The sequence below is a fragment of the Hemiscyllium ocellatum genome, chromosome 30 (genome assembly GCF_020745735.1).
Source record: "Hemiscyllium ocellatum isolate sHemOce1 chromosome 30, sHemOce1.pat.X.cur, whole genome shotgun sequence".
Taxonomy (NCBI): Eukaryota; Metazoa; Chordata; class Chondrichthyes; order Orectolobiformes; family Hemiscylliidae; genus Hemiscyllium; species Hemiscyllium ocellatum.
This window is the reverse complement of record NC_083430.1, coordinates 9,955,088-9,979,595: the sequence shown is the minus strand read 5'-3', so window position 1 is coordinate 9,979,595 and position 24,508 is coordinate 9,955,088. Positions and strand designations below refer to the sequence as shown.

At 41.9% G+C, this 24,508-nt stretch overlaps 1 protein-coding gene across 1 annotated transcript in view; it reads left to right on the top strand.

Moving 5' to 3' along the window:
- Positions 1–24,508, top strand: part of oscp1b (organic solute carrier partner 1b) — a 79,896-nt gene that overhangs the window by 19,519 nt on the left and 35,869 nt on the right. The window contains exons 2-5 of the mRNA XM_060847375.1: positions 10,491–10,645; positions 11,092–11,259; positions 20,100–20,180; positions 24,150–24,253. Coding sequence (XP_060703358.1) covers positions 10,491–10,645; positions 11,092–11,259; positions 20,100–20,180; positions 24,150–24,253 — 508 coding nt within the window. The remainder of the gene's footprint in view (positions 1–10,490; positions 10,646–11,091; positions 11,260–20,099; positions 20,181–24,149; positions 24,254–24,508) is intronic.

Below are 24,508 nucleotides of genomic sequence, written 5' to 3'. Positions count from 1 at the left end.
GAAATTGTTGCCCCAATAACTCAGCTCACACAAGCAACAGGAGTAAGCCATTCTGCCCTCAACCTTGGTCTGCCATTCAATAATTACTGATTCTCAATTCCACATTCTTGTCTGATCCCCAAGTTCCCTGATCAATTTAGAATCTAAAAATCTCTCCTTTTTAATCTTGAATGTACTCAACACAAGAGCACCCAGGGATGGAGAATTGCAAAGGTTCAAATTCAATGAATGGAAAAATTTTTGAATCCAAAATGGCAACTCCTTGTACAGTGACTAGGAATACGATACCTATCGTATTCTCAGCGCCCCTCCCCCAAATCCCCCCCATCCCCACCCCACCTTTTCCAGCACCACACTTTTCAACTCTGGTCTCCAGCATCTGCAATCCTCACTTTCTCCTATTTGTTGAATCCCATCAATGCTTTCCAAATGTTCTGCTTTCACATCTTCTATAATAGTCTCTAGCATTTTCCCACTGCTAAAGTTCGGCTTACTGGTTGGTAATTATGTTTTTTTTCTATCCCTCCTAGTTACATTTACCACCTTCCAATCTGTAAGAACTATTCCAGAGTCTCAGAATTTTGCAAGATGACCACCAATGCATCAGATATTTCCAGAACCACTCCCTTGGGAATCTGTCAACCTTTAGCCCCTTTTATTTCCCCGGCATCAGTTTTTTGTTAATACTGATTTCCATCAGTTCTGGCGTCTCAGTTTACCCTTGCTTCTGTAACATTTCTAGGAGGTTATATGTAGCCTCTTTTGTGAAGGCACAAACCCCAAAGTTTATATACAATCTTCTGCTGTTTCTTTGTTCCCCATTATAAGTTTATGGGTTTCTCATTGTAAAGGATCTACATTTATCTTTACTAATCCGTTTATCTTCTCATATTTATAGAAATATTTATAATCATTTTCTATGTTTCTAACAATTTTATTCTCATACTTCTATTTTCCACTTGATCAATTTTTTTAATCCGCTTTCAAATCTGAATTCCAAAATGCCTCAAACCTTCAGGCTTACTATTTTTTCTGGCAATTTTGTACTTTTCTTCTTTATACCTATGTATATCCTTAATTTATTTTGTTACCCATCGTTGAAACACCTTTCCTCCTAATTTTGTGCCAGACAGGAATTAATAATTGTTGTAATCCATGCATGCAATCTTTAAATATGAACCACTGCTTATCCACTATCAACCCATTAGATAAGGTCTCCAAATCCATCCTTGCCAATTATTAATTAGTGTCCTCATAGTTCTCTTGTGTGTGATTTGGTGGCTCAGTGGTTAGCACTGCTGCCTCACAACTCCAGGGACCCAGGTTTGATTCCAGCCTTGGGCAACTGCCTGTGTGCAGTTTGCACATTCTTCCTATGTCTGCATGAGTGTCCTCTCACAGTGGGTTAGGTGGATTGGCCATGCTAAAATTGCCCATTGTGTCCAGAAATATTCAGGCTAGGTGGATTAGCCATGGGAAATGTGAGGATAGGGTAACAGGGTGGGATGCTCTTTGGAGGGTTGGTGTGAACTTGATGTGTTGAATGGCCTGCTTCTACAGTGCAGGGATTCAATTATTCTTTTGAGTGTTAAATTTAAGCTGCACAATCCTATGCCAATTGGTGCATGGTTTTGGTAATAATCCAAAGATGATTTTGATACTCTGTATTTTCATTTTCACCCCAATGCCTTAAATTCTCTTCACAGGATTTAATTCCTAGTCCTAGACATCATGAGGAGCATGGAAAGGGTAAATAGCCAAGGTCTTTTTGCCAGAATGTGGGAGTCCTAAACTTGAAGCCATAGATTTAAGGTGAGGGGAAAGAATTTAAAAAGGCCTGAGGAGTAACCTTTTCATGTGAAGGGTGGCGTGTGTATCGAACGAGCTGTCAGAGGAAGTGGTGAAGGTGGGTACAATGACAACATTTAAGAGGCATCTGGATGGATATGTGAATGGAAGGATTTAGAGGGATATGGACCAAATGCTGGCAAATAGGACTAGATTAATTTAAGATAAACTTGTCTGCATGAGCGAGTTGGACCGAAAGATCTGTTTCTATGCTGTACAGCTCTCTGAAGGTCTCTGGTTCTCACATGTATTTCAACAATTGAATCTTCAGCCTCAAATTTCCTCCACCTAATTCCTATAGACTTAACCTTTGAAGTCCAGGTGTCATTTTTGTAAATCTACCTTGTACTCCCTCCAAGGCTCATTCATTGGCAAGTAAATCACCTCCTATATCCTCAAATCCTGCCCACCATCTACAAGACACAAGATGGGACTGTGATAAAATGTTGTCCATTTGCCTGGTTAAGTGCAACTCCAAGAACACTTAAAGCTCAACCCTATTCCAGACAAAGCAATGCACATGATCAACACTATCTATTACCTGAAAAATTCACTTCCTCCAGCATTAGCAACAATGCATACCATCTACAAAATCCTCTAAACCTGTGACCTCTACTTGGGGAAGGGCAATAAATGCAGGCTCATCCTACATCCCTAAATGAATTAAAAAATAAATTTAAAAGAACAAAGTGTAAGCAGATGGACACAAGATGTATGCCATCCTGACTTGAAACTACGTCACCATTTCTTCAATCTGCTCAAACAAAAATCCTGGAAATATTCGCCATAACAACAAAGTTATGACAGTGATTAGATTACTTACAGTGTAGAAACAGGCCCTTCGGCCCAACAAGTCCAAACTGACCCATACCCCTACATTTACCCCTTACCTAACACTATAGGCAATTTAGCATGGCCAATTCACCTGACCTGCACATCTTTGTGACTGTGGGAGGAAACCAGAGCACCCAGAGGAAACCCACGCAGACACGGGGAGAACGTGCAAAGTCCACACAGTCAGTCGCCTGAGGCAGGAACTGAACACAGGTCTCTTGCGCTGTGAGGCAGCAGTGCTAACCACTGTGCCACCGTGCCGCCTCAAAAGACAGAAGGCAGCTTACCTCCACCTGCTCAAATGCTATTTGGTATAGGTAATTAATGCTGGTTTGTCAGCATTGCCCCACATATTTTGAACAAAGTGAAAAATCAACAATGAGATTCAACAACCATGTTAAAAACCAGACGACACCAGGTTATAGTCCAGCAGGTTTATTTGGAAGCATTAGCTTTAGGAGTGCTGGTCCTTCATTGGGTGGTTGTGGAGCAGAACCATAAGACACAGCATTTATAGCAAAAGATTACGGTGTCATGCAACTGTAATGATATTTTGAACAAACCTAGATTGTTCTTAAGTCTTTCATCTTTTAGAATGGGTTGCAGATGTCGGGTAATTAACATGTAAATTCCAGAACTTCTTTTAAGTCACATTCTTGAGATAACTTAAGGTTTTATTTTTAAAAAGTGACATCTCAACTCAGGCAGTGCATGAATGTTGGGAGGTCAGAGGCTGTCTGTATCCCAAACTTGAGTCAGGCTGGTTCTATTCCAAAGTGGAATTTACAAAATATTACATGGATTGATGCCTGCAGATTGTGTGTTTTTTGAGCAAAATAGAATGTATCTGCAAATATAATTCTGTCACTTTTATAAAACCTTAAATTTTATTTAAAAAGTCAGAGGTTATAGAAAGGGTAGAAAGTAGAACAATCAACATCAAAAGGGAAAAGGTACTCAGCAAACTATTAGGATTGAGGGCAGACAAGTCCCCTGGGCCTGATGGCTCACATCCAAGGGTATTAAAAGAAGTGGTGGCAGTGATAGTGGATCCATTGGTGACAATAGTCCAAAATTCCCTTGTCACGGGAAGAGTTCCAGTGAATTGGAAGCATGATAATGTAACACCTTATTTGAAAAGGGAGGGTAGCAATATGTTGTTGGGAAAGTGTTGGAATCGATCATCAAGGAAGCAATATCAGGACATTTGGAAAGTCAAATCACTATCCATCAGAGTCAGCATGGTTTTATGAAGGGCAAATCATGTTTGATTAATTTGCTAAAGTTCTTTGATGATGTAATAAGCCAAATAGTTAATGGGGATCCTGTAGATGTAATGTATCTGAACTTCCAGAAGGCATTTGATAAGGTGTTGCGCAAAAAGTTAATTCACAAGGTTGGATCAAATGGGATTTGAATAATTTATTAGCTTGGATAAGTGACTGGCTGATAGGCAGAAGACAGAGAGTCGGAGTAAATGTTTTTTTTTCTGGATGGCCATAAGTAGCTAGTGTGATGCCCCAGGGTTCCTTGGACTCCAGCTATTTTCAAGATGCATTAACAATTTGGATACAGGAATAGAAGGCTTTACATCCAAATTTGCAGATGACATAAAAATAGGCGGATGGTGAATTCCAGTGAGGAAATAAGATCCCTATAAATGGATATAAATAGCTTAGGAGAGTGGGCCAAAATGTGGCAGATGGGGTTTAATATGGATAACAGCAAGGTCATGCATTTTAGTCAGACAAGTGGGAAGGAGAGCTATTATCTAAAAGTTGAGAGACTTCAGGGTACAGAGGGATCTGTGTGTCTTTGTTCATGAGTCACAGAAAACTAACATGCAGATACAGCAGATAATAGAGAAAGTGAAAGGAATGTTGGTTTTTATAGAAAAGGCAATAGAATATAAAGGTAAGGAAGTATCGTTGCAATAATACAAGGCATTGGTGTGACCGCACCTGGAGTATTATGCACAGTTTTGGTCCCCTTATTTGAGAAAAGACGTAGTGGCATTGGAGGCAGTTCAGCGAACATTCACTAGATTAATCCGAGAGATGAGGAATTTGTCATATGAAGAGAGATTGAACTGTTTAAGCCAATACTCTCTGGAATTTTGAAGAATGAGGGCAGATCATATTGAGGTTTTTAAGATGATAACAGGTATGGATAAAATATACGTGGTGCGAATGCTTCCTCTTGTAGGGCATTCTAAGGTTAGGGGTCATAGTCTTAGGATAAGGGGTAGCAAATTTAAAACAGAGTTGAGGAAAAACTGCTTCTCCCAAAGGGTTGTGAATCTGTGGAATTCAGTACTCCAAAGTGCTGTGGATGCTGGGATAGTGAGTAACTTTAAGGAGGAGTTAGGCAGATTTTTAATTGATAATGTGTTGAAGAGTAATGGGGAGAAGGCAGGAAAATGGGGGTGAGGAGCATATCAGCCATGGTCGAATGGAGGAGCAGACTCAATGGGCCAAATGGCCTAAATCTGCCCCATGTCTTATGAACTTAACCAGCAACACAAAGCAATGGGAGGTTATTGAGTTATTTGTTTGATATATATTTCACAAACGTGAACAATATGAACATGATGAAAGTTCTGCAGCTATAAGAAATGTGATAAAGCAAGTCACTAATATACTTAAATAATGTGTCAGCAGCTGCTGGGATAAGAGTCTTAGGTTCAGCAAGCACATGTTAAGATGCTTTATGATCTGCTGTGTACTGCACAGCAGCAATATAATTACACTGTGGCAAACAGGCAAATTCACCCCTGTAATCCTCAAAACACCTTTGAAAATTCAATCGCTAGACTGACCAGTCAGAAAATTCATTTCCTAACGGCATTGTGGGTCAACCCACAGCAGGCGGACTGCAGTGGTTCATGGAGACAACTCACCAATACCTTCTCAAGGGCAACTAGGGATGGTCAATAAAATGCTGGCCAGCCAACGACACCCACATCTCGCAAATTAATTTTAAAAATCCACCCTCTTACCCTCCTCCTCTTCCCCCCCAGTAAAATGGACAATATTGGAGAGTGGCTGTACCACCAGTTATTGGCTGATTGTTTTCCATTTGCTGGTTCCATTATGGATCATTATGAACCTATATGAACATTAAATGCTGGAAAGAAATATCCTGTGATTGGAGGGACAGTGAACAGTTAGGAAAATTTTGTCAGCACTGAGACAGTTGGCAAAAGAATCCAACCTGCCTTTAGCCCACTCTGGGAGGCTGGTGAGGGGACAATCTCTTGTCAAGGCTGTGATGGGGAGCCAGGAGCTGCTCTTTGTCAGTGCAGCTTTCTGCCTTAGGGAGCGGTGGTTGCATTGTTACAGTAACTGTCTCAAGGAGGGCAAATGGTGGTGGTAGAGAAGGCAACAGTACAAAGGTGAAGGTTAGAAGGAAGGGACGGAGAAAGGGGGGAGGTTGCAGGAAGGGGTCGGGTTTTGAGCAGGCTGTAGGGGGGCTTTGAGGAGGGAGCCTACAAAAGGAGATGACATTTTTAAATGGATCAGTAAAAGAATACTCATTTAACAGGGATCTCGGAGTAGTTGAAATCATTGATACAATGAATTCCTTACAAATGAATTGCAAAAACTACACATTTTACTTGAAAGTGTAAGCCGGAGAATGGATGTTTGTATTATTAGTTTTTACAACTTGTAGAGAGAGTGCCAGTGCGTGTTATTTTCCTGGCACTGGATTTTATACTTCAGGGATTCACAGTGACACCTCGTTTGTTTGGGGGAAAAGAAAGTAACTGTCCAAAATCAGTTTGTGCATTGATTGTGCGTGTCACTCAAATCATTTTCAAAAATGACTTCTAAGTCAAAACAAGAGCCACGTCCAACTGATTAGCAAATTGAGGATGGTCATGGTTAACAATAATGTGATATAATTGTCAAAAACCGAAAAGGAACTGAAAATGTCACCTCATTCAATCTCTTTTGGTTGAGGCTCAAGTGCAGAATTTATGCCTATTTTCCATTCACAATATTCTTGCCGAGTCTTGGTCTTGTCAGTTCTGTAGATAAGTTTGTTATAATTTTTTTATTTTACATTTTATTGGTGAAACCTGGTGTGAGTTTCTTTTTTCATAGAACTTAAATCAGTCATATGTGGCAACTCGTGGAATAGTGGGGTGTGATTTCCAGCATACTATATTCAGAATCAAAACAGAATGTGGAATCTCTAGCTTAAAGTAACGGTTGCTCAGGAGTTCATGTTCTAGGAAAGCCTGTCATGCATGCTGTAGTAATGAACACAGGATTGATTGTTAAATTTAAATCCACGATCAAGATTGGAGATGCAGTGAATGAGTAGTAACCGGATTTAAAAATTCCATCTTTGTGCACGCTTGATAGAAGTAGATTATTTGTGATCTCACAGGGAATGAAGTGTGAAGAATTTCAATCAAGATGGCGGTAGAATTCATTTTGAAAAAGCTTTTGCTTACTTATGCCTGCTGTGTTTTACCAATTTAAACACTGATTTAAGAAATTAATGGTCTCCTTGTGTGTTGTGGCTTCAAGTTAATTGTGGGTTCATATGGGTGATGTGGAAATGCAAAAAATGGAGGAGAGACCCATGGACAGGAATCATTAGCTGAGCAAAAGGGAAGATATTTTGGAAGCATTATTGTTGAAAGTGGCATTCTCAGAACACGTTAAGAGAAATTGGAAAATGGAATTTAGTCCTCACAGGGAATGAGGTGTGAAGAATTTCAATCAAGATGGCAGTCAAATTCAGTGGCCTTGCAATAACTAATGGTGGATAGTCCATTCCCTTTAAATAGAGATTTTTTAAAGAAGGGAATGGAAGAAACAGTGAAGGTCCTGGATTTAAATAGATATTTACTCCACGTTACTGACAGTGTTAATATGGGTCAAACTTGGGTTGAAAGTGATTACAGCAGAAGCTATGTTGGAGAGGCCTCAAAATGTGTTTAAAATGAAATGTCCTGTGCAATTAACATCCTGCTCACCCACCCCTGCAAGCACTCTCGACCACTGGACCTTATAGGCTGCTGACATCAGAGTGTGCGTGCTCTCAGTGCTCTATGGCTGCCTTTGAGAATGACTGCATCTTTCAGCTCCTGATAACTGATGTCCTACGCCAATATCTCCAATGAAACAGTCAACCTGAAAATTCTGTTGCTGCAGATCCCTCTTGACCTGCTGAGTATTTAAATTTTTCATTTTTGTTTAAGATTTCCAGCATCTGTAATAATGTGTACTTGGTTGATATTAATACAGTCTGCGAATAACAGTTTTGTTTCTCTTTCCCATAACGGTAAGATCAAAAAAGGGTGGATAAGCAAGCTTTTTGAATTTTTGAGCATGTTTGTATCCACATGACCCCCCCCAATTTGCAAAGGTTGGTATCTCACTAGGTTGAATGCAGCATGATACAGAAGTCATCATAAACTTAACATTGATCAAAGACTCTGTGTATAGGTAAAACCTGAACTACCTAATAAAATGATGCATCATGTGAGCCGCAGGAGACTAAGACAGAAAGTGTGGCCCTTATGATATATGTTTTGACATTTCCTGAAAAAAGCTGTAATAAGTGTGAGGGAGGTTTTATATATTTCTTATGCTAGTCTCACACATATTTCCTGGCAGGTAATATACTTCCAACCCTCTGTTTGGCCTACTGTACACAACCTGTGGGTACAGCATTTTAGTTATTTTTCTGGTCACCAAACTCTCTTAAAGGCCTGCAAGGATAGCAGCTCAACACATTCTCAAATCTGTAATGGTGGATGTGAATGTGAATTCTGCCTGAGCTCCAAGACTGTGTCACTGTACTGTTCCTCCTCACCTCCTTTTAAGTGTTCATTCATTTCTCCAATTTATTTCCTTCCTTTGTGAAATAACTGCACCGAGGCTGGTATCTTGTCACCAGGTCCCCTTTATTTACTTGTGCACAGTACCTTGGCTTTGGCCGGCCAGCCAGCTCAGTCCCCTGAACTGAGGAGATACTAAATTCCCTGTTTATAATTTATTCAACAGAACCTAATTTTCCAAATCAACCTGTTCAGAGATGTTATTACACACCTGTGGGCAGGTGGGACTTTTAGATTAGATTACTTACAGTGTGGAAACAGGCCCTTCGGCCCAACAAGGCCACACCGACCCACCGAAGCGCAACCCACCCATACCCCTACATTTACCCCTTACCTAACGCTATGGGCAATTTAGCATGGCCAATTCACCTGGCCCGCACATCTTTGGACTGTGAGAGGAAACCAGAGCACCCGGAGGAAACCCACGCAGACACTGGGAAGAACGTGCAAACTCCACACAGTCAGTCGCCTGAGTCGGGAATTGAACCCGGGTCTCAGGCGCTGTGAGGCAGCAGTGCTAACCACTGTGCCACCGTGCCGCCCACTTAAACCTGGGCTCCTTGGTTCAGGGCTAGGGACACTACCTCTATGCCCCAAGAGGGCCCCTAATCTCTGTTTATATAGTTTTTTAACGTTAGCAATTGTTTAATACTCATTTGCAGGTTGTTAATTACATTTTTTTTCAAAGCATTTAATTCACATTCAGCTATTTGCAATGGTGGGATTCAAATCTGTGTCCAGAGAACATTAGCTGAGTTTCTGGATAAAATTGTCTCACGCTAATACCACTAGGCCATCAGTTCGTCTGCTTCACGTTTTTTTTTAATTCAATGTTATACAAATTTACAAACACGTGATACACTAACAATTAACAGTTAAAAAAAACTACAAAAAAAGGGTCCCAACAACAGATATCTCAAGTCCCCCCAAAACCAGCAGTAAAAGCAATACACAGAAGCAATAAAGCAAACCACTTAGCAATCCTCCAAAAAACACATGCAAACAGCTGGGAAACAGGGCATAAAAAGAAACCCACACACCAGCACTTCCAGCAAAAATAACTCTCCCCAGAGATACACAAAACACAATGGAAACATGGTTCAATCAGAAACTACACAACAAGATATAGTGTATACACAGTAAAAAACACAGTACAAACCGCATTAGGCAGAATCCACTCATAAGGCAGTCTCCCCTGTTTGTTTATTTATTTATTATTTTTGATTAGATTAGATTCCCTACAGTGTGGAAACAGGTCCTTCGGCCCAACCAGTCCACACTGACCTTCCGAAAAGTAACCCACCCACACCCATTTCCCTCTGACTGATGCACCTAACACTATGGGCAATTTAGCATGGCCAATTCACCTGGCCTGTACATCTTTGGACTGTGAGAGGAAACTGGAGCAAAACCCACGCAGACACAGGGAGAATGTGCAAATTCCACACAGGCAGTCGTCCGAGGCTGGACTTGAACCTGGACCTTGGTACTGTGAGGCAGCAGTGCTAACCACTGAGCCACCATGCTGTCCCTCACCCCTGTTTATATTGGTCAGCCAGGGCTTCCTTATTGGCCCAAGTTAACAACCCCAATCAATGATCTGGTAGTCGACAAGTTCCCCCGGTTCCAATCACTGCACTTTGGTAAAGTGATGACTGTCGTGTAGATTCATAGTTTTCCTCCGCTAGCTGTTCTTGTTCCTGTCACATGCACCTTTTTTTATCAAGTCAAATATTGTAATCAGGTTAACTATACTGGGCAACCCCCCTACTGTCACCCTGAGCCCAGCTCAATTAACTCAGGGCTGATTCAGGATTAAATTTGTGGTCTTAGTTCTGGATACATGTGATTGAGTTCTACCTTGGGCAGTTCCTCTATCCAGTACATCAATATAAAGGATTCTGATGAATTATTCATTAAATTATATATAACTCTTTCTCTTTTTTCTTAGTAATGAATGACATTATCAGCACTATGTTTAATAAGAAGTTCATGGAGGAATTGTTCAAATCCCAAGAACTGTATTCCAAGAAAGCCCTAAGAACCGTGTTTGATCGGCTGGCTCATGCCTCCATCATGAGACTTAATCAGGCCAGCATGGACAAGGTGAATGGATCAGTTCAATATAATTGCACTATTTAATCCTTAGAGAAATATGGGAATTATTTTGGTTATAACATATGTAAATACAAATGGTTTCTAGTCTCATCTAACAACATTGATCAGACAAAGCTGTTGGGAGCAATCACTATTCATTCTTTTTGACACCTGAGTATTAAATATTGCTATAGGAAAAAACAGGGGTAATCTGTCAGGCCCTCAACTGTGCAATCGATGAAAATTCACAATGCTAGCTCAAATACTAGCCCTACTTCACCCTTCACAAAAAGATATGGATGATGCCATTGATTGCCAGTGCCAAGTGTCCACAGCTGAAGGGGTGGGAAAAGGATAAAATAATTCCAAGGTGATACTCGTTTCCAGAAAAGAATACTGTTCATGTAATTTAATATGCAGTAAGTATCTGAGCTTTGTTTCTCTGTAATCTCCAGCTCTATGACCTGATGACAATGGCATTCAAGTACCAAGTACTGCTTTGTCCAAGGCCCAAAGACATCTTATTGGTCACATTCAATCATATGGATGCAGTTAAGGAATTTATTCGTGACTCGCCAAGCATTCTCAACCAGGTAGACGAGATATTCCGACAGCTGATCGAGGTGGGTTTTATCTTCACTTGATTTGAAGTTGGTGTGGCTGAGGCCAATGTTGGCCCAGGCATGCGAATTGAAAACATCACGTCATGTAGGCTGCAAGCGTCATTATGTGAACCACCTATCAGGAATTACTGAGACAGATGGTGGGGAGGACTGTTTCTGGACAGGTTCCTTGACAACATGCAAAAGCTTTGGAAAAGTGGTCAAGGATCGAATTATTTTGAGGAGATGGGTAATGACAGCAGGAAGGGAGGGACCCAGGAACTGAGCAGAAAAGAAAGTTCACAAAATTGGTTGTCAGGGACCATTAAAGCAAGTTGGGTGATCAATAGTTCTGTGGGAATAGGTTTAACACAAAATCATGAGGCCATGCACAGAATTAAAAGAGAAGTTAGCAAAATATGCAACTTTTGCATTGAAACAAGGAGGGAATCTTAGAGGGTAAGGCAAAGCAATGAGCAACCCAGCAAGAGCGAAAATGCTACTTGACCTAAATCTGACTAACCTGCCTGCTGCAGCTGCATCTGTCCATGTCCATGTTGGACTGGGGTGGACAAAATTAAAAATCACACAACATCAGGTTGTAGTCCAACAGGTTTATTTGGAAGCACTAGCTTTCGAAATGCTGTGTCTTCATCAGATGGTTGTGAAGCAGGACAATAAGACACAATTTATGGCAAACGATTACAGTGATACAATGATACATGGAACAAATCTAGTTTGTTAAATCTTGCACCTTTTAGAATGGATTTGCTGGTTTCAGTCCTTTAATATGTAAATCCCAAAACATTTTTAAAATCACATTCTCAAGATAATTTAAGCTTTCATAACAAAAGTTAACATCTCAGCTCAGGCAATGTGTTAAAGGTGTGAGTCAGACTAACCTTGATGCAGACTGGTTCTGTTTCCAAAGTGGAATTTCAAAAGTGTGCATGTGTGCAAGTTTGGCAAAGTGTTTTGGGGCATAGGTCTGTGAGAGGGTGCATGTGGTGTGTGTGTGTGTGTGTGTGTGTGTGTGTGTGTGTGTGTGTGTGTGTGTGTGTGTGTGTGTGTGTGTGTGTGTGGTCACCTGTAGTGTGACATGACCCCAAGGTTGAGGCCATCCTCATGGCTATCAGCCTCTGCCACTCTGCATTGTTGCCTGTCCTGAGGTCCATCTTGGAGGTTGGTCACCCGAAGGCCCAAGGCCGAATATTCTTTACTGCTGAAGTGTTCCCTGACTGGGAGGGAACATTATTGTCTGTTGATTGTTGTGCGGTGTCCATTCATCCGTTGTCATGAGCATCAGCTTGGTCTCACCAAAGTACCATGCCTCGGGGCATCCTTGCCTGCAGCGTATCAGATAGACACCATAGACTGAGTCACATGAGTACCTGCTATCTATATGGTGGGTGGTGTCTCCACGTGTAATGGTGATATCCATGTCAACACATGTTGTAGTGGTTGCCATGACAGAGTTGTACGGTGTTGTGGTTGTTGTCCTGAAGGCTGGGCAGTTTGCTGCGAACAATGATCTGTTTAAGGTTTGGTGGTTGTTTAAAGGCAAGAAGTGGAGATGAAGGGAGGGTTTTGGTGAGGTGTTCATCTCATCGATAATGTGTTGCAGGATGCGAAGAACATGGCATAGTTTTCCGGCTCCCAAGAAGTACAGGACAACAAAGAGTACCCTATTGCTTGCAGCTTGTGTCTGTCTCCTGAGGAGGTCATTAAGGATTCTCGCTGTGGCACGTTGGAACTGGCGATTGATGTGTTGAGCATCATACTCTGTTCTTATGAGGGCATCCCTGAGCACCTTCAGGTGTCTGTCATGTTCTTTCACACTCATGATGACTCTCTCTCATATGCAGGCTGTCTCTCACCCGCACACACATACACCTCCCACACTCACAGCCATGCACGCATCCTCTCACAGGCCTATGCCCCATCACGCTCACTCACACACACTTTACCAAGCTTGTACATACGTAACTGTGCACTCTTTCACATGCACTCACACACACACGCACACACACTCACATGCACACACTCACTCTGTCTTTCACTCCTGAATGTGCGCACACATATAGGTTTATGGGGTGAATTTGTATTTGTAGAATTATATTTGCAGATACTTTCTATTTTGCTCAAAAAATGCAGAACCTGCAAGCAGTCAGTGCAGGCAGTGAATCCATATAATATTTGTAAACTCCACTTTGAAATTAGAACTGGTCTGACTCACACCTTTAAGGCATTGTCTGTGCTGAGATGTCACCTTTTCTTATAAAATCTTAAATTATCTTAAGAATAGAACTGAAAAGAAATTCTGCAATCTACATATTAAAGAACCAAAACCAGGAGATCCAAGATGGCGGCGACTCAGCAAGTCTGAGTTTACAGAGCTCTTCCCAAAACCTGGGTAAAGTGAGTTACTCACCCCCACCACACTTACCAAACCACCCAAAAACATTTCTAACCTTAATTAGCTGCTTACTATTATATTTAAGCAGTTTAATATTAAGTGGATAATGAGTAAACTAAAGGGATCCCGCAGCTCTCAGAAAACAAAGACCCCTCCCCCACCCTCCTCTCCTCCGGCTGCAGCTGATGTAAAAACAGGCCTTATAGAGATGATTGCTAGATTGGAATCGACACTCATCAATTTCATCGCAGAATCCCGACAGAGATGGAATGCATTCGAAGAAAAGCTGCAGAAACAGAATCACTCTATCGGAGAATTGCAGGGCCGAGTGGAGGGGGCGGAACTAAAGGCCACGACCTCCGAGGCTGCAGCTCAAACAGCTGCAGAACAGGTGCGAGCTCTGGAGCAGAGAGTCCGGGCCTTTGAAATCTACATGGATGATATTGACAACAGAAGTCGGAGAAAGAATATTCGGTTGCTGGGCCTTCAAGAACAAGAAGGGAAAGGACAGTTAGCAGCATTTCTGGAGCAATGGCTGCCCCAGCTTTTAAACCTGGGGGCTGAAACTGACCGGGTAAGGGTGGAGTGGGCCTACCGGGTCGCAGCACGCGGATCTGGCCCAAACCAGCACCCACGCCCGGTCCTGTTCCGGCTGCAGAGTTATAGGGAGAGGCAGATACTCCTGGATGCCTCCAGAAAGCTTGGAAAGGATCCTAAAGCTATGATTCATGAAGGATCCAAGATTATGTTATTTCAGGACTTCTCCCCGGCTTTGGCACGAAGAAGGAAGGCGTTTGATGAGGTGAAGAAATGTCTAAGGAACTTAAATATTCAATACACCTTACGATACCCAGCGACGTTATGCTTTAACCACGAAGGATCCGAGTATAATTTTAGATCATCGGAAGAGGCCAAGAAACTTTTAGACTCGGTTAAATAAATCGTAAGAGACAATTTATGTTGGCTTGCCTCTCCCACACTCCGTGGGGAGAAATGGATACTTTATTCTACTTTACTTTTGCCTCTGGGAGCGGGGTTGTCTTCCTTGCTATGTTATTATACTTAACTGTAATCTGTTGGAGTTGTAATTTTATAGTTATGTGTGTTTGTACATGGCATTGATGCTATCAGATATACTCAGGTATGGGTGGGGAGGGGTGGGGGTGGGGTGCTCACTGTTAACTCTAGCTCGGTATTATATCTAAATCCTATTAAGGAGCGCCCGGGTCAAGGGTGGGACACTGTTTGGGAGAGGATATGGTGGACCTTTAGAAAGGAAGTAAGGCCCCCTGAGAACAAGGGGGAGGATCTCCATTCAAACATTTTTTTTTTGTTCTTATTGTTTGGAAATAGTTTCCTTTTTATTATACTGTTATGAGTGTATTAGAGAACATTTTCTCTTGTTTGAAGGATGTAAGTGACTCAACTATACACTCTGGATAATTGTGGATTAGATTAGTAGTTAACTGAGTTTCATTGTTTTTCTTTCTTCTTTAGTATCATCCCTTTGAATTTTGATGATTATATATTTAAGATCTATTTTTATATTAATGTTTGTGCTTGAAAGTTCTGTTTATTTTTGTAAATCTGTCAAAATATTAAATTTCTAATAAAAATATCTTTAAAAAAAAAGAACCAAAACCAGCAAATCCATTCTAAAAGATGAAAGACTTAACAATCTAGGTTTGTTCAATGTATCATTGTAGCACTGTAATCTTTTGCTATAAATTGTGCGTCTTATGGTTCTGTTTCGCAACCATCTGATGAAGTCGCAGTGCTTCAAAAGCTATTGCATCCAAGTAAACCTGTTGGACTATAACCTGGTGTTGTGTGATTTTTGACCATGTCATTGTTGGAAGGAGTAACCACTGCATAGTCCGTCTTGAGACAAAAGTCTAGTTTTGGTAATGAGGACACTCAATGTCATGTTGTGTGGTGCTATACTATATTGGATAGATTCAGAATCTATCTAGCAACTCAAAGTTGGGCTTCCATTAGGCACTGTGAGCTGTCAACTGCAGCATAATTGCATTTGACCACTACCTGTAACCTCATAGCCTGGCACATCCCTCACTCTACTATTACCATTAAGCTGCTGGTAATGCAGAGGCAGGACTAGGCATAACTAAAAATATGTTCCCAACCTGCTGAAGGTACAACACAGGACTATAAACATACTAAATAGCAGAAGTGGCACATTATCGACAGCTAAGCAGTTCCACAAGAATAGCCCAGGTCAAACCTCTACATTCCTGTCATATCCAGTTGTGTTTGGGGTCAACAGCTAAACTGTTAACTGGAGAATGAGCTTTGACAATCATTACGATGGGCTAAACCAGAATATTAGTGCTAAAAATGAGTTTAAAGTATTTATAATCATCTTCAACCAGAAGTCCAAAGGGATGATCTGATTTCAACCACTTCCTGAGGTCTCCACCATCACAGACGCCAGTCTTGGGCCAATTTGATTTTCTCTATGTGAGACTAATCAGCAGCTGATTACATAGGATACAGCAAGGGTTATGCACTCTGATAATACTCCAGCCGAATGTTGAAGACTTGCAGTTTAGGACAAGCTATGCCATGAATCAGACTGTTCTGTTTCAGCTGCAACAATGGCAACTACTTGGGCATGTTGAAAATTGCTCAAGTATGTTCTATCCCCAAAGTGTAGTAGGACTTAATCAAGATGACGGCGGAGGGGCATGGCTGCATGCGGGCTCTTGAGCCTGTGACTCGTCCGCACCCATCTGCTTGCTTCTTTTTTTTGCTTCTGTTCTTTTTTTGTCCTTTCCATTTTCTCGTTCAGTTTCCTTTTCTTTAAAGGCTTTAGTAGTAGGTTAGTCAGAAGCATCGGCATGGCAACGAGAGCAGGTCATGCACAGAATGGCGGCAGCCTCTTGGCAGTCAGCAGCAATGGATGTGACTCCTCTCAGCGATTAGAGGCAGCAGCGGCAAGGACACCCTCTCAGTGTGCGGGGTGACGGCAGCGACAGTGACATTTCAGAGGAGGGTGGCTGGAGCGGAACTCGTGGCAAGGCAGTGGCGACCTAACTTGGCCTGGCCTAGAGTGGAGCAGAACCAGTGACTCCTGGTTGTGGTCGCGGCAGGTCCAGAGCCAGGGATTCTTGTTTATTGACGAGGTGGCGGCAGCAGAGCCAGGGACTCCTGGTTTTGGGGCGAATGTAGTTCAGCACGGGACCCTGCAGTGGTATTGATGAGGTCACACCAGTGCCAAAGAGATGGTACCTAAAGTGTGGTGACTCTCACATTGCTGCATCCGGTGCAGGTAGTGGGGTGGCGGTGGAGGCGCAGGTGCTGTTGATGAGCCAGCTCAGGAGTCACAGTGGAGGCAGCGAGGGGAAGATAGACTCTCTTTCAGTTGTATCTTGTTATTCTAAAACTATTCAAAATGGCACTGGATTGAGGTGACAGTTGAAACTTTTCACTGTATTTTCACTGTAAAATGCAAGTGACAATAAATCATTCAAATCAAATAATCCAATTCATCCATACCTATCTTATTAATTTACTTTGGTTCATCAGAAAATTAATGAATGGTGTTACTGACAGCGTTCTTGAGCAGCACATACTCAGCAATAATTTGAATTCTGTTTATCTGCCACTCATCTCAGATTGCACTACATCATTTATCCAAACATAGAAAGAAAAGTTAAGTTTCAGAGGGGAAGTGAGAGTATCTACCGTTGAAATCAGGCAACATTTGACCAACAAAAACAGAAGTTGCTGGAAAAGTTGCAGGTCTGGCAGTATCTGTGAAGAGAAATCAGAGTTAAAGTTCCGGGTCCAGTGACCACTAACTCAGCACAGTTCTGAGGAAGGGTCACCACACCCAAAACATTAACTTCTTTTTTGTTTCTGATTTATAGCATCTGCAGTTCTTTCAGTTTCTAATTCAACATTTGACCAAGTGTGGCATCAGAGAGCCCTGAGAAAACTGAAGTCAATGGTAATCTGAGGAAGACTCTCCAATGGTTTGAATTGTACCAAGCACAAAGGAAAATGAGAGTTTTGGAGGTCATTCATCTCGAGTTCCTCAAGATCGTGTCCTCAGCCTGGCTATCATTGGTTTCATCAGTGATCTTCCTTTGTAAAACCAGAAGTGGAGAATAGTTCATGATGAAGGATGATTTTGTGGAGTACTTGGAAGTCCATAGTGAAATAGGGCTGTGTTGGCACAGCTTCATCAAAAGGAGATCATGCCTGACCCATCTGTTAGACTTCTTTGAGGAGGTAATAAGCAAATTTGACAAAGGAGAGCCATTGGGTGTGATCTGTTTGGATTTCTAGAAGGCCTTTGGCAAAGTGCTGTAAAGAGGCTGCCGAATAAGATGATACTCCATAGTGTTGGCAAGTATTGGCATGGATAGAAGATTTAGACCACACTCATTCATATTATAAATTAACAATCTGGACAAAGAAAGTAAGGACATTGTTGCTAAGTTTGCAAATGACTCAAAGATAGGTGGAGGGCCAGATAGTATTGAGGAGGTGGGGAGGCTGCAGAAGGAGTTGGAGAGTGGGCAAAGAAGTAGCAGGTGTAATAGAATATGGGAAAGTGTGAGGTTATGCACAACATTAGGAAGAATAGAGGCACAGACTGATATCTAAATGGGGAGCAGCTTCAGAAATCTGAAGCACAGAGGGATCCCTTTACTGCTTAAGGTTAAAATGCTGGTTCAGTTGGCAGATAGGAAGGCAAGTACAATATTAGCATTCATTTCACGAGGGCTAGAATACAACAGCAGAGAAGTACTGCAGCAGAAAAGGGTCACGTCAGGCCACATTTGGAATATTATGAGCAGTTTTGGGCTCTACCTGAGGAAGGATGTGCCGTGATTGGAGTCCAGAGGTGGTTCACAACAACGATCCCGGGAATGAGGAGCTTATGACATTAGGAATTGTTGAGGACTCTGGTTCTGTACTGGATGGAGATTGGAAGGATTAGGGGGGTATCCGATTGAAAAAGACAGAATACCAAGATGCTTGGTACTAATAGGAGAGACTAGAACCCTCAGAGTGAAGGGATGACCCTTTAGAACTGAGATTAGAAAGAATTTTTCAGCAAGAAGGTGATGATTCTGTGGAATTTATTGCCGTAGAAGGCTATGGAAACCAAGCCATTGAGTGTCTAAGCTGGAGACAAGAGACAGGTTCTTATTCCGTAATGGGATCAATAGTTTTGGGAGAAGGCAGGAGAATGGGGTTGAGGAACGTATCAGCCATGAGTACTTGATGGGCTGAATTGTCCAATCCTGCTCCTATATCTTCTGGTCTTATGTTTGCTGAGTTTTATGTGATATTTGCAACTTCTTTGATAGCAGAACAATCTATGACCATACAAACAGGGACAACGTTCAGGTTTGTGCTGTTAAGTGCCAAGTTACACTACTGTAACAGAGGTGAAAGGTAATGACCATCTCCAATGTATAGGTGTGTCGTAGGAGATGGAGGGTAGGGTAAAAGGTTGAAAGAGATGGTGTAGTGGAGAAAACTCATTGTGGGGGTTCTGTTTGTGTGATCCTGGAGTTGTGATTTTCGCGGAGGTGAGTAGTACTTAATGGGACTTGTTGTGGTCCAAGCTGACAATGAATAGCCAAACTGGTTGTATTTCAAACTCCAAATGTGACTTTTGGAATTGAAACTGAAAGTTGTAGCCATAACAAGAGGAAAGACTGTGCTAGATGTGTGTGTATGATTTTGCTGGTGACAAGTGCATCAGAGTTGGGATGAGATTGTGATTGGACTTTGTCCACTGATATAAGCTCCCACAGAAATGCATGACCCCCCCCCCCCCCACCAATTCTCACCAACATACAGTTTCTTCATACAAAAGATGTGAGCTGCCAGACAGAAACCCTTGCCCCCACCCCCTCCACCCCCCCCTGCAATCATTCTCCTCACATCTATCTCCCAAGAATGCTTGCAAACTTGGAAACTGTAGCCTCAGCTCTTCAAATTTGGGAAAATAGATAAATATTGTCCTCTTCAAGGTTAACGTTGATCAGTCAGCAAGATGCTATTTTGCAGCAATGAAAAGGAAGTTGTTTTCCAATGTTCAAATGTGGAAAACGTAAGGAACTCTTCAGTTAAAAGGAAAATCAAGATAGTACAAGCATGCAAAGATAATAGGAGCCACCAAAGATTACCAGCTGATGAACATCTCTATATTCCTGATGAAGGGCTTATGCTCGAAACGTCGAATTCTCTATTCCTGAGATGCTGCCTGGCCTGCTGTGCTTTGACCAGCAACACATTTGCAGCTTTGGGGGAACTGTATAAATTCTGACTTGGGCACTTACACCGAATGATAGCCCCGCACTTGGTGGGGCATCTAGTCAACTGTATTTAGTGCTGTGAAACCGATTGCATGTTTCTGATTTGGAATGTAATACATGTCTTTTTGCCTTTCTCTGATTAACAGACATACAGCTGCCTACCTGCAGGAGAGTTTCAACTCATCAGACAAACCCTGCTGGTTTTCTTTCAGGATCTTCATATCCGAGTAAGTGTACCAGGTCCCTTCAAGGTCTGTGATCCATCAAGCACATAACAGGTAGAACTTACTGAGCCCACAGTTTCACAGTTGTGTTGCAAAATATTTACTGTGCACGCAAAGAGTAGATGAGAACTTTTTGCTTCTTTTATGGTGCCTCTTTATAGTGCAGGAAGACCATGTACAGAGAGATGGACTCATATTAACTTTGGTAACTTTCAAATTGATCACTTTTGTCCATAGTCGAGAGTGTGGAGCTGGAAAAGCACAGCTGGTCAGGCAGCATCAGAGGAGCAGGTGAATCGACATTTCAGACATAAGCCTTCATCCTGCCTGAAACATCAATTCTCCTGCTCCTCGGAATCTGTCTGACCTGCTGTGCTTTTCCAATGCCACACTTTTGACTCTAATCTCCAGCATCTGCAGTCCTCACTTTCTCCCACTTTTGTACATAGCCCACTTTTTTTTTCTTTTGATTAAAGTTAGAGTTTGGGACAAACAAAAATAAGACAAAGGAAATTATCATAATCCATATTAGGGCAACTCTGGTAAATTCTTCGAGTAAAAAATGAGGTCTGCAGATGCTGGAGATCACAGCTGCAAATGTGTTGCTGGTCAAAGCACAGCAGGTCAGGCAGCATCTCAGGAATAGAGAATTCGACGTTTCGAGCATAAGCCCTTCATCAGGAAATCTTGTTGTGTCCTTCCCCAGTTTTCTCCCACTTCAGCCCAAGCAATCAAGCGGGCTCCAAGAGTCGTACAGCTATATAGCATGGAAACTGTACACGTTTCACCTTGGTCCAACTCGTCCATGCCAACAGATATCTCAATGCGATCCAGTCCCATTTACCAGCCTTTGGTCCATATCCATAGAGTCATAGAGATGTACAGCATGGAAACAGACCCTTCGGTCCAACCTGTCCATGCCGACCAGATATCCCAAACCAATCTAATCCCACCTGCCTGCACCCAGCCCATATCCCTCCAAACCCTTCCTATTCATATACCCATCCAAATGCTTCTTAAATGTTGCAATTGTACCAGCCTCCACCACATCCTCTGGCAGCTCATTCCATACACGTAACACCCTCTGTGTGAAAAAGTTGCCCCTTAGGTCTCTTTTATAATTTTCCCCTCTCAGCCTAAACCTATGCCCTCTAGTTCTGGACTCCCCGACCCCAGGGAAAAGACTTTGTCTATTTATCCTATCCATGCCCTTGATAACTTTGTAAACCTCTGTAAGATCACCCCTCCGCCTCCGACACTCCAGGAAAAACAGCCCCAGCCTGTTCAGCCTCTCCCTGTAGCCTGTCTCTCCAACCCTGGCAACATCTTTGTAAATCTTTTCTGAACCCTTTCAAGTTTCACAACATCCTAAACCCTTCCTATTCATGTGCCCATCCAGATGCCTTTCAAACGTTGTAATTGTACCCACCTCCACCAGATCCTTTGGCAACTTGTTCCACACATGTACCACCCTGCGTGTGAAAATGTTGCCCTTCAGGACCCTTTAAAATCTTTCTCCTCTCACCTTAAGCCTATGCCCTCTAGTTTTGGCCTCCCGTATTCACCCTGTCCATGCCCCTCATGACTCTATAAAGTCAACAACTGTCTTAAATCATAATGCCAATCACTGCTAGCTCCACTTTTGCTATCTACAACTTAAAGGATCCTTGCATCTCAGTCAGCTCTATTTGAAAGAATTGTAGAGTATATAGTTGGAGTACATCTTGGTGATTTGTTCCAGATATTGGGACTGAGTGAAGAAATAATCCTTGTCTTGGAAGCTAACTTTTCTAGTTTATTTGATAGTTGAATATTCTTCTGACACTGTTATCTCAGAATGAGGATTGAATATTTGAAAAGCTCAGCAGGTCTGTTCCAAGGAAGGGTCACTCAAGCTGAAACTTTAACTCTGATTTCTCTTCAGGTGCTGCCAGACCTGCTGAGCTTTTCTAGCAATTTCCGTTTTTATTTCTGATTTACTGTATCTGTAATTCTTTCAGTTTTATTGAATACTTGAGGACAACAATTACTCTACAGCAGCAAGAGTGAGCAACTATAGGATAGGAGGAATAAAAGAAAAAATAATGGCAATGATGCAAGAAATACATCTTCCCTTTTCTCTTGAAAAGGTCTGAGAGATGATTGAAGAAGTTTTTAAATTGAGGCTTTGATAGAGTCGTCATAGAGAAATATTTCCTTTTGTGGGAAAAGTATAAGTAGTGCTCATCACTAGAAGTTGCCAAAAAGCAACAAGATGTAACATTTATGCCACACATATGCCAGGAGATGACCATTTCCATTAAAAGATAATCTAACCACTGCCCTTGACATTCATTGGTGTTATTATCACTGAATCCCTCCACTATCAACATCCTGAGGTTACTATTGACCAGAAACTCAACTGGAATTACCACATAAACATGATACCTGCAAGAGCAGGTCAGAGGCTAGCAACACTATGGTGAGAAACTCACTTCCTGACTCCCTTAAATCTTGTCCATGACTTACACAGCATAAGTCAGAAGTGCAATGGAAATTCCCCACTTGCCTGGATGGGTGCAGCTCCAACAATACTCAAGAAGCTCGACACCATCCAGGACAAAATATGACTGGCACCGCACCCTCCGCCAATGACAATCAGTAGCAGCAGTGTGTAAAATTATGAAGACTGCAGAAATTCACCTAATATCCTCAGATAACATCTTTCAAACATTCTATTGAGAAGGACAAGGGCAGCAGATACAGGGGAACACCACCATTTATACATTTCCCTTCAAGCCACTCACCATCCTGACTTGGAAATATATTGCTGTTCCTGCAGTGTTGCTGGGTTGAAATCCTGGAATTCCATCCCTAATAGCATTCTGGGTCTACATGCAGCACACTAAGTGTGGAAGTTCACCACATCTCCTTGGAGGTAATTAGGAATGGCCAATAAATGCTGGCCAGCCACTGATGCCCATATGCTAGGAATGAATTTTTAAAAAGTCCAATAGGGAATTCCAATGCAGTTTCATCACCTGTAGAGTGGTGAGAATGTGGAACATGCCACTGTGTGGAGTGACTGAAGTGCCTATTATAAATTAGCCATTCCCAAGAAACAGCAGATAAGGTCAGAAGACATGAAGTGACATTAATCCCTCCTCCGTGACCACACTTCCCAACGTTGTCAAAGCAATGTGATGTATCTAATTGAATTACTAGTGTTGGACATTATCTGTGGCAGTTCTAATCAGATGTTCTGTATTGTAGTTATGCATTTGCCTAAGTATGTCAAAAGATTCCTGAGTGGCTTCTGAAAGCAGCACTGTTGAAGATGGATGCTGATTTAGCAGCCTACTGCACCCTGCTCACACAGAACCTGGGATTCTCATTGCAGACGTTTATATTTATATGATGTATTACGTGTTGACCTGTCATTTGCTGACATTAACAGTTATATGCTCAGTGTTACCATGCTTCATTATTGGTCTGTTGTCTTTGTGGGTATCTGAGACTATGTTATCCGTTTGGGAATTTACAGATGAATTTCAATGGAACCTAGGCAAACGTGATGAAGGAGGGAATATAGGGCTACAATTATACATTTAAAGGCAGAAAGATGGAAAGACTTTTGAGTGGAGCACAAATACAGATTGAACAAAAGCAGAAATTACTGGAGAAACCCAGCAGGTCTGACAGCATCAGTGGAGAGAAAGCAGAGCCAATGTTTCGGGTCCAATGACTCTTCTTCAGAACAGAATGGACAAAGAGTCACTGGATCCGAAACGTTGACTCTGCCTGCTCACCACAGTTGCTGCCAGATCTGCAGAGTTTCTCCAGCAATTTCTATTTTTATTTCCGATTTCCAGTACATCTGCAGTTCTTAGTTTTATTTTCATGATAGATACATTGTCGAGTTGGCTGATTTAGTGCTGTATATCTTATGCATTATGGCACCGTCAATAATGGCGATAAATGCTTTCTCCACAGGTGTCCATCTTTCTGAAAGATAAAGTTCAGAATTCCAATGGACGCTTTGTGCTGCCAATTTCTGGACCTGTTCCTTGGGGAACAGAGATCCCTGGATTGATCAAGTAAGTTACATCGTCTTCCTTCTATAAACTCTATGCTAATTTTAATTCTTCCATTCATGATCCCCTGTGCACACTCCCTCTAATTTAATTTTGATCTTCACTGTGGTAGAAAGAAGACAATTTGGTTCAATTGTTGATGATTTATTGTTCCTTGCTCCTCCATAAATCCCACTATTTAGATCCTGGCATGTATTTCCGTGGCCACAGAGGAATATGTTTTCTTTTTGAGTGTTGTTTAGTCATCTTTCTGTGCAG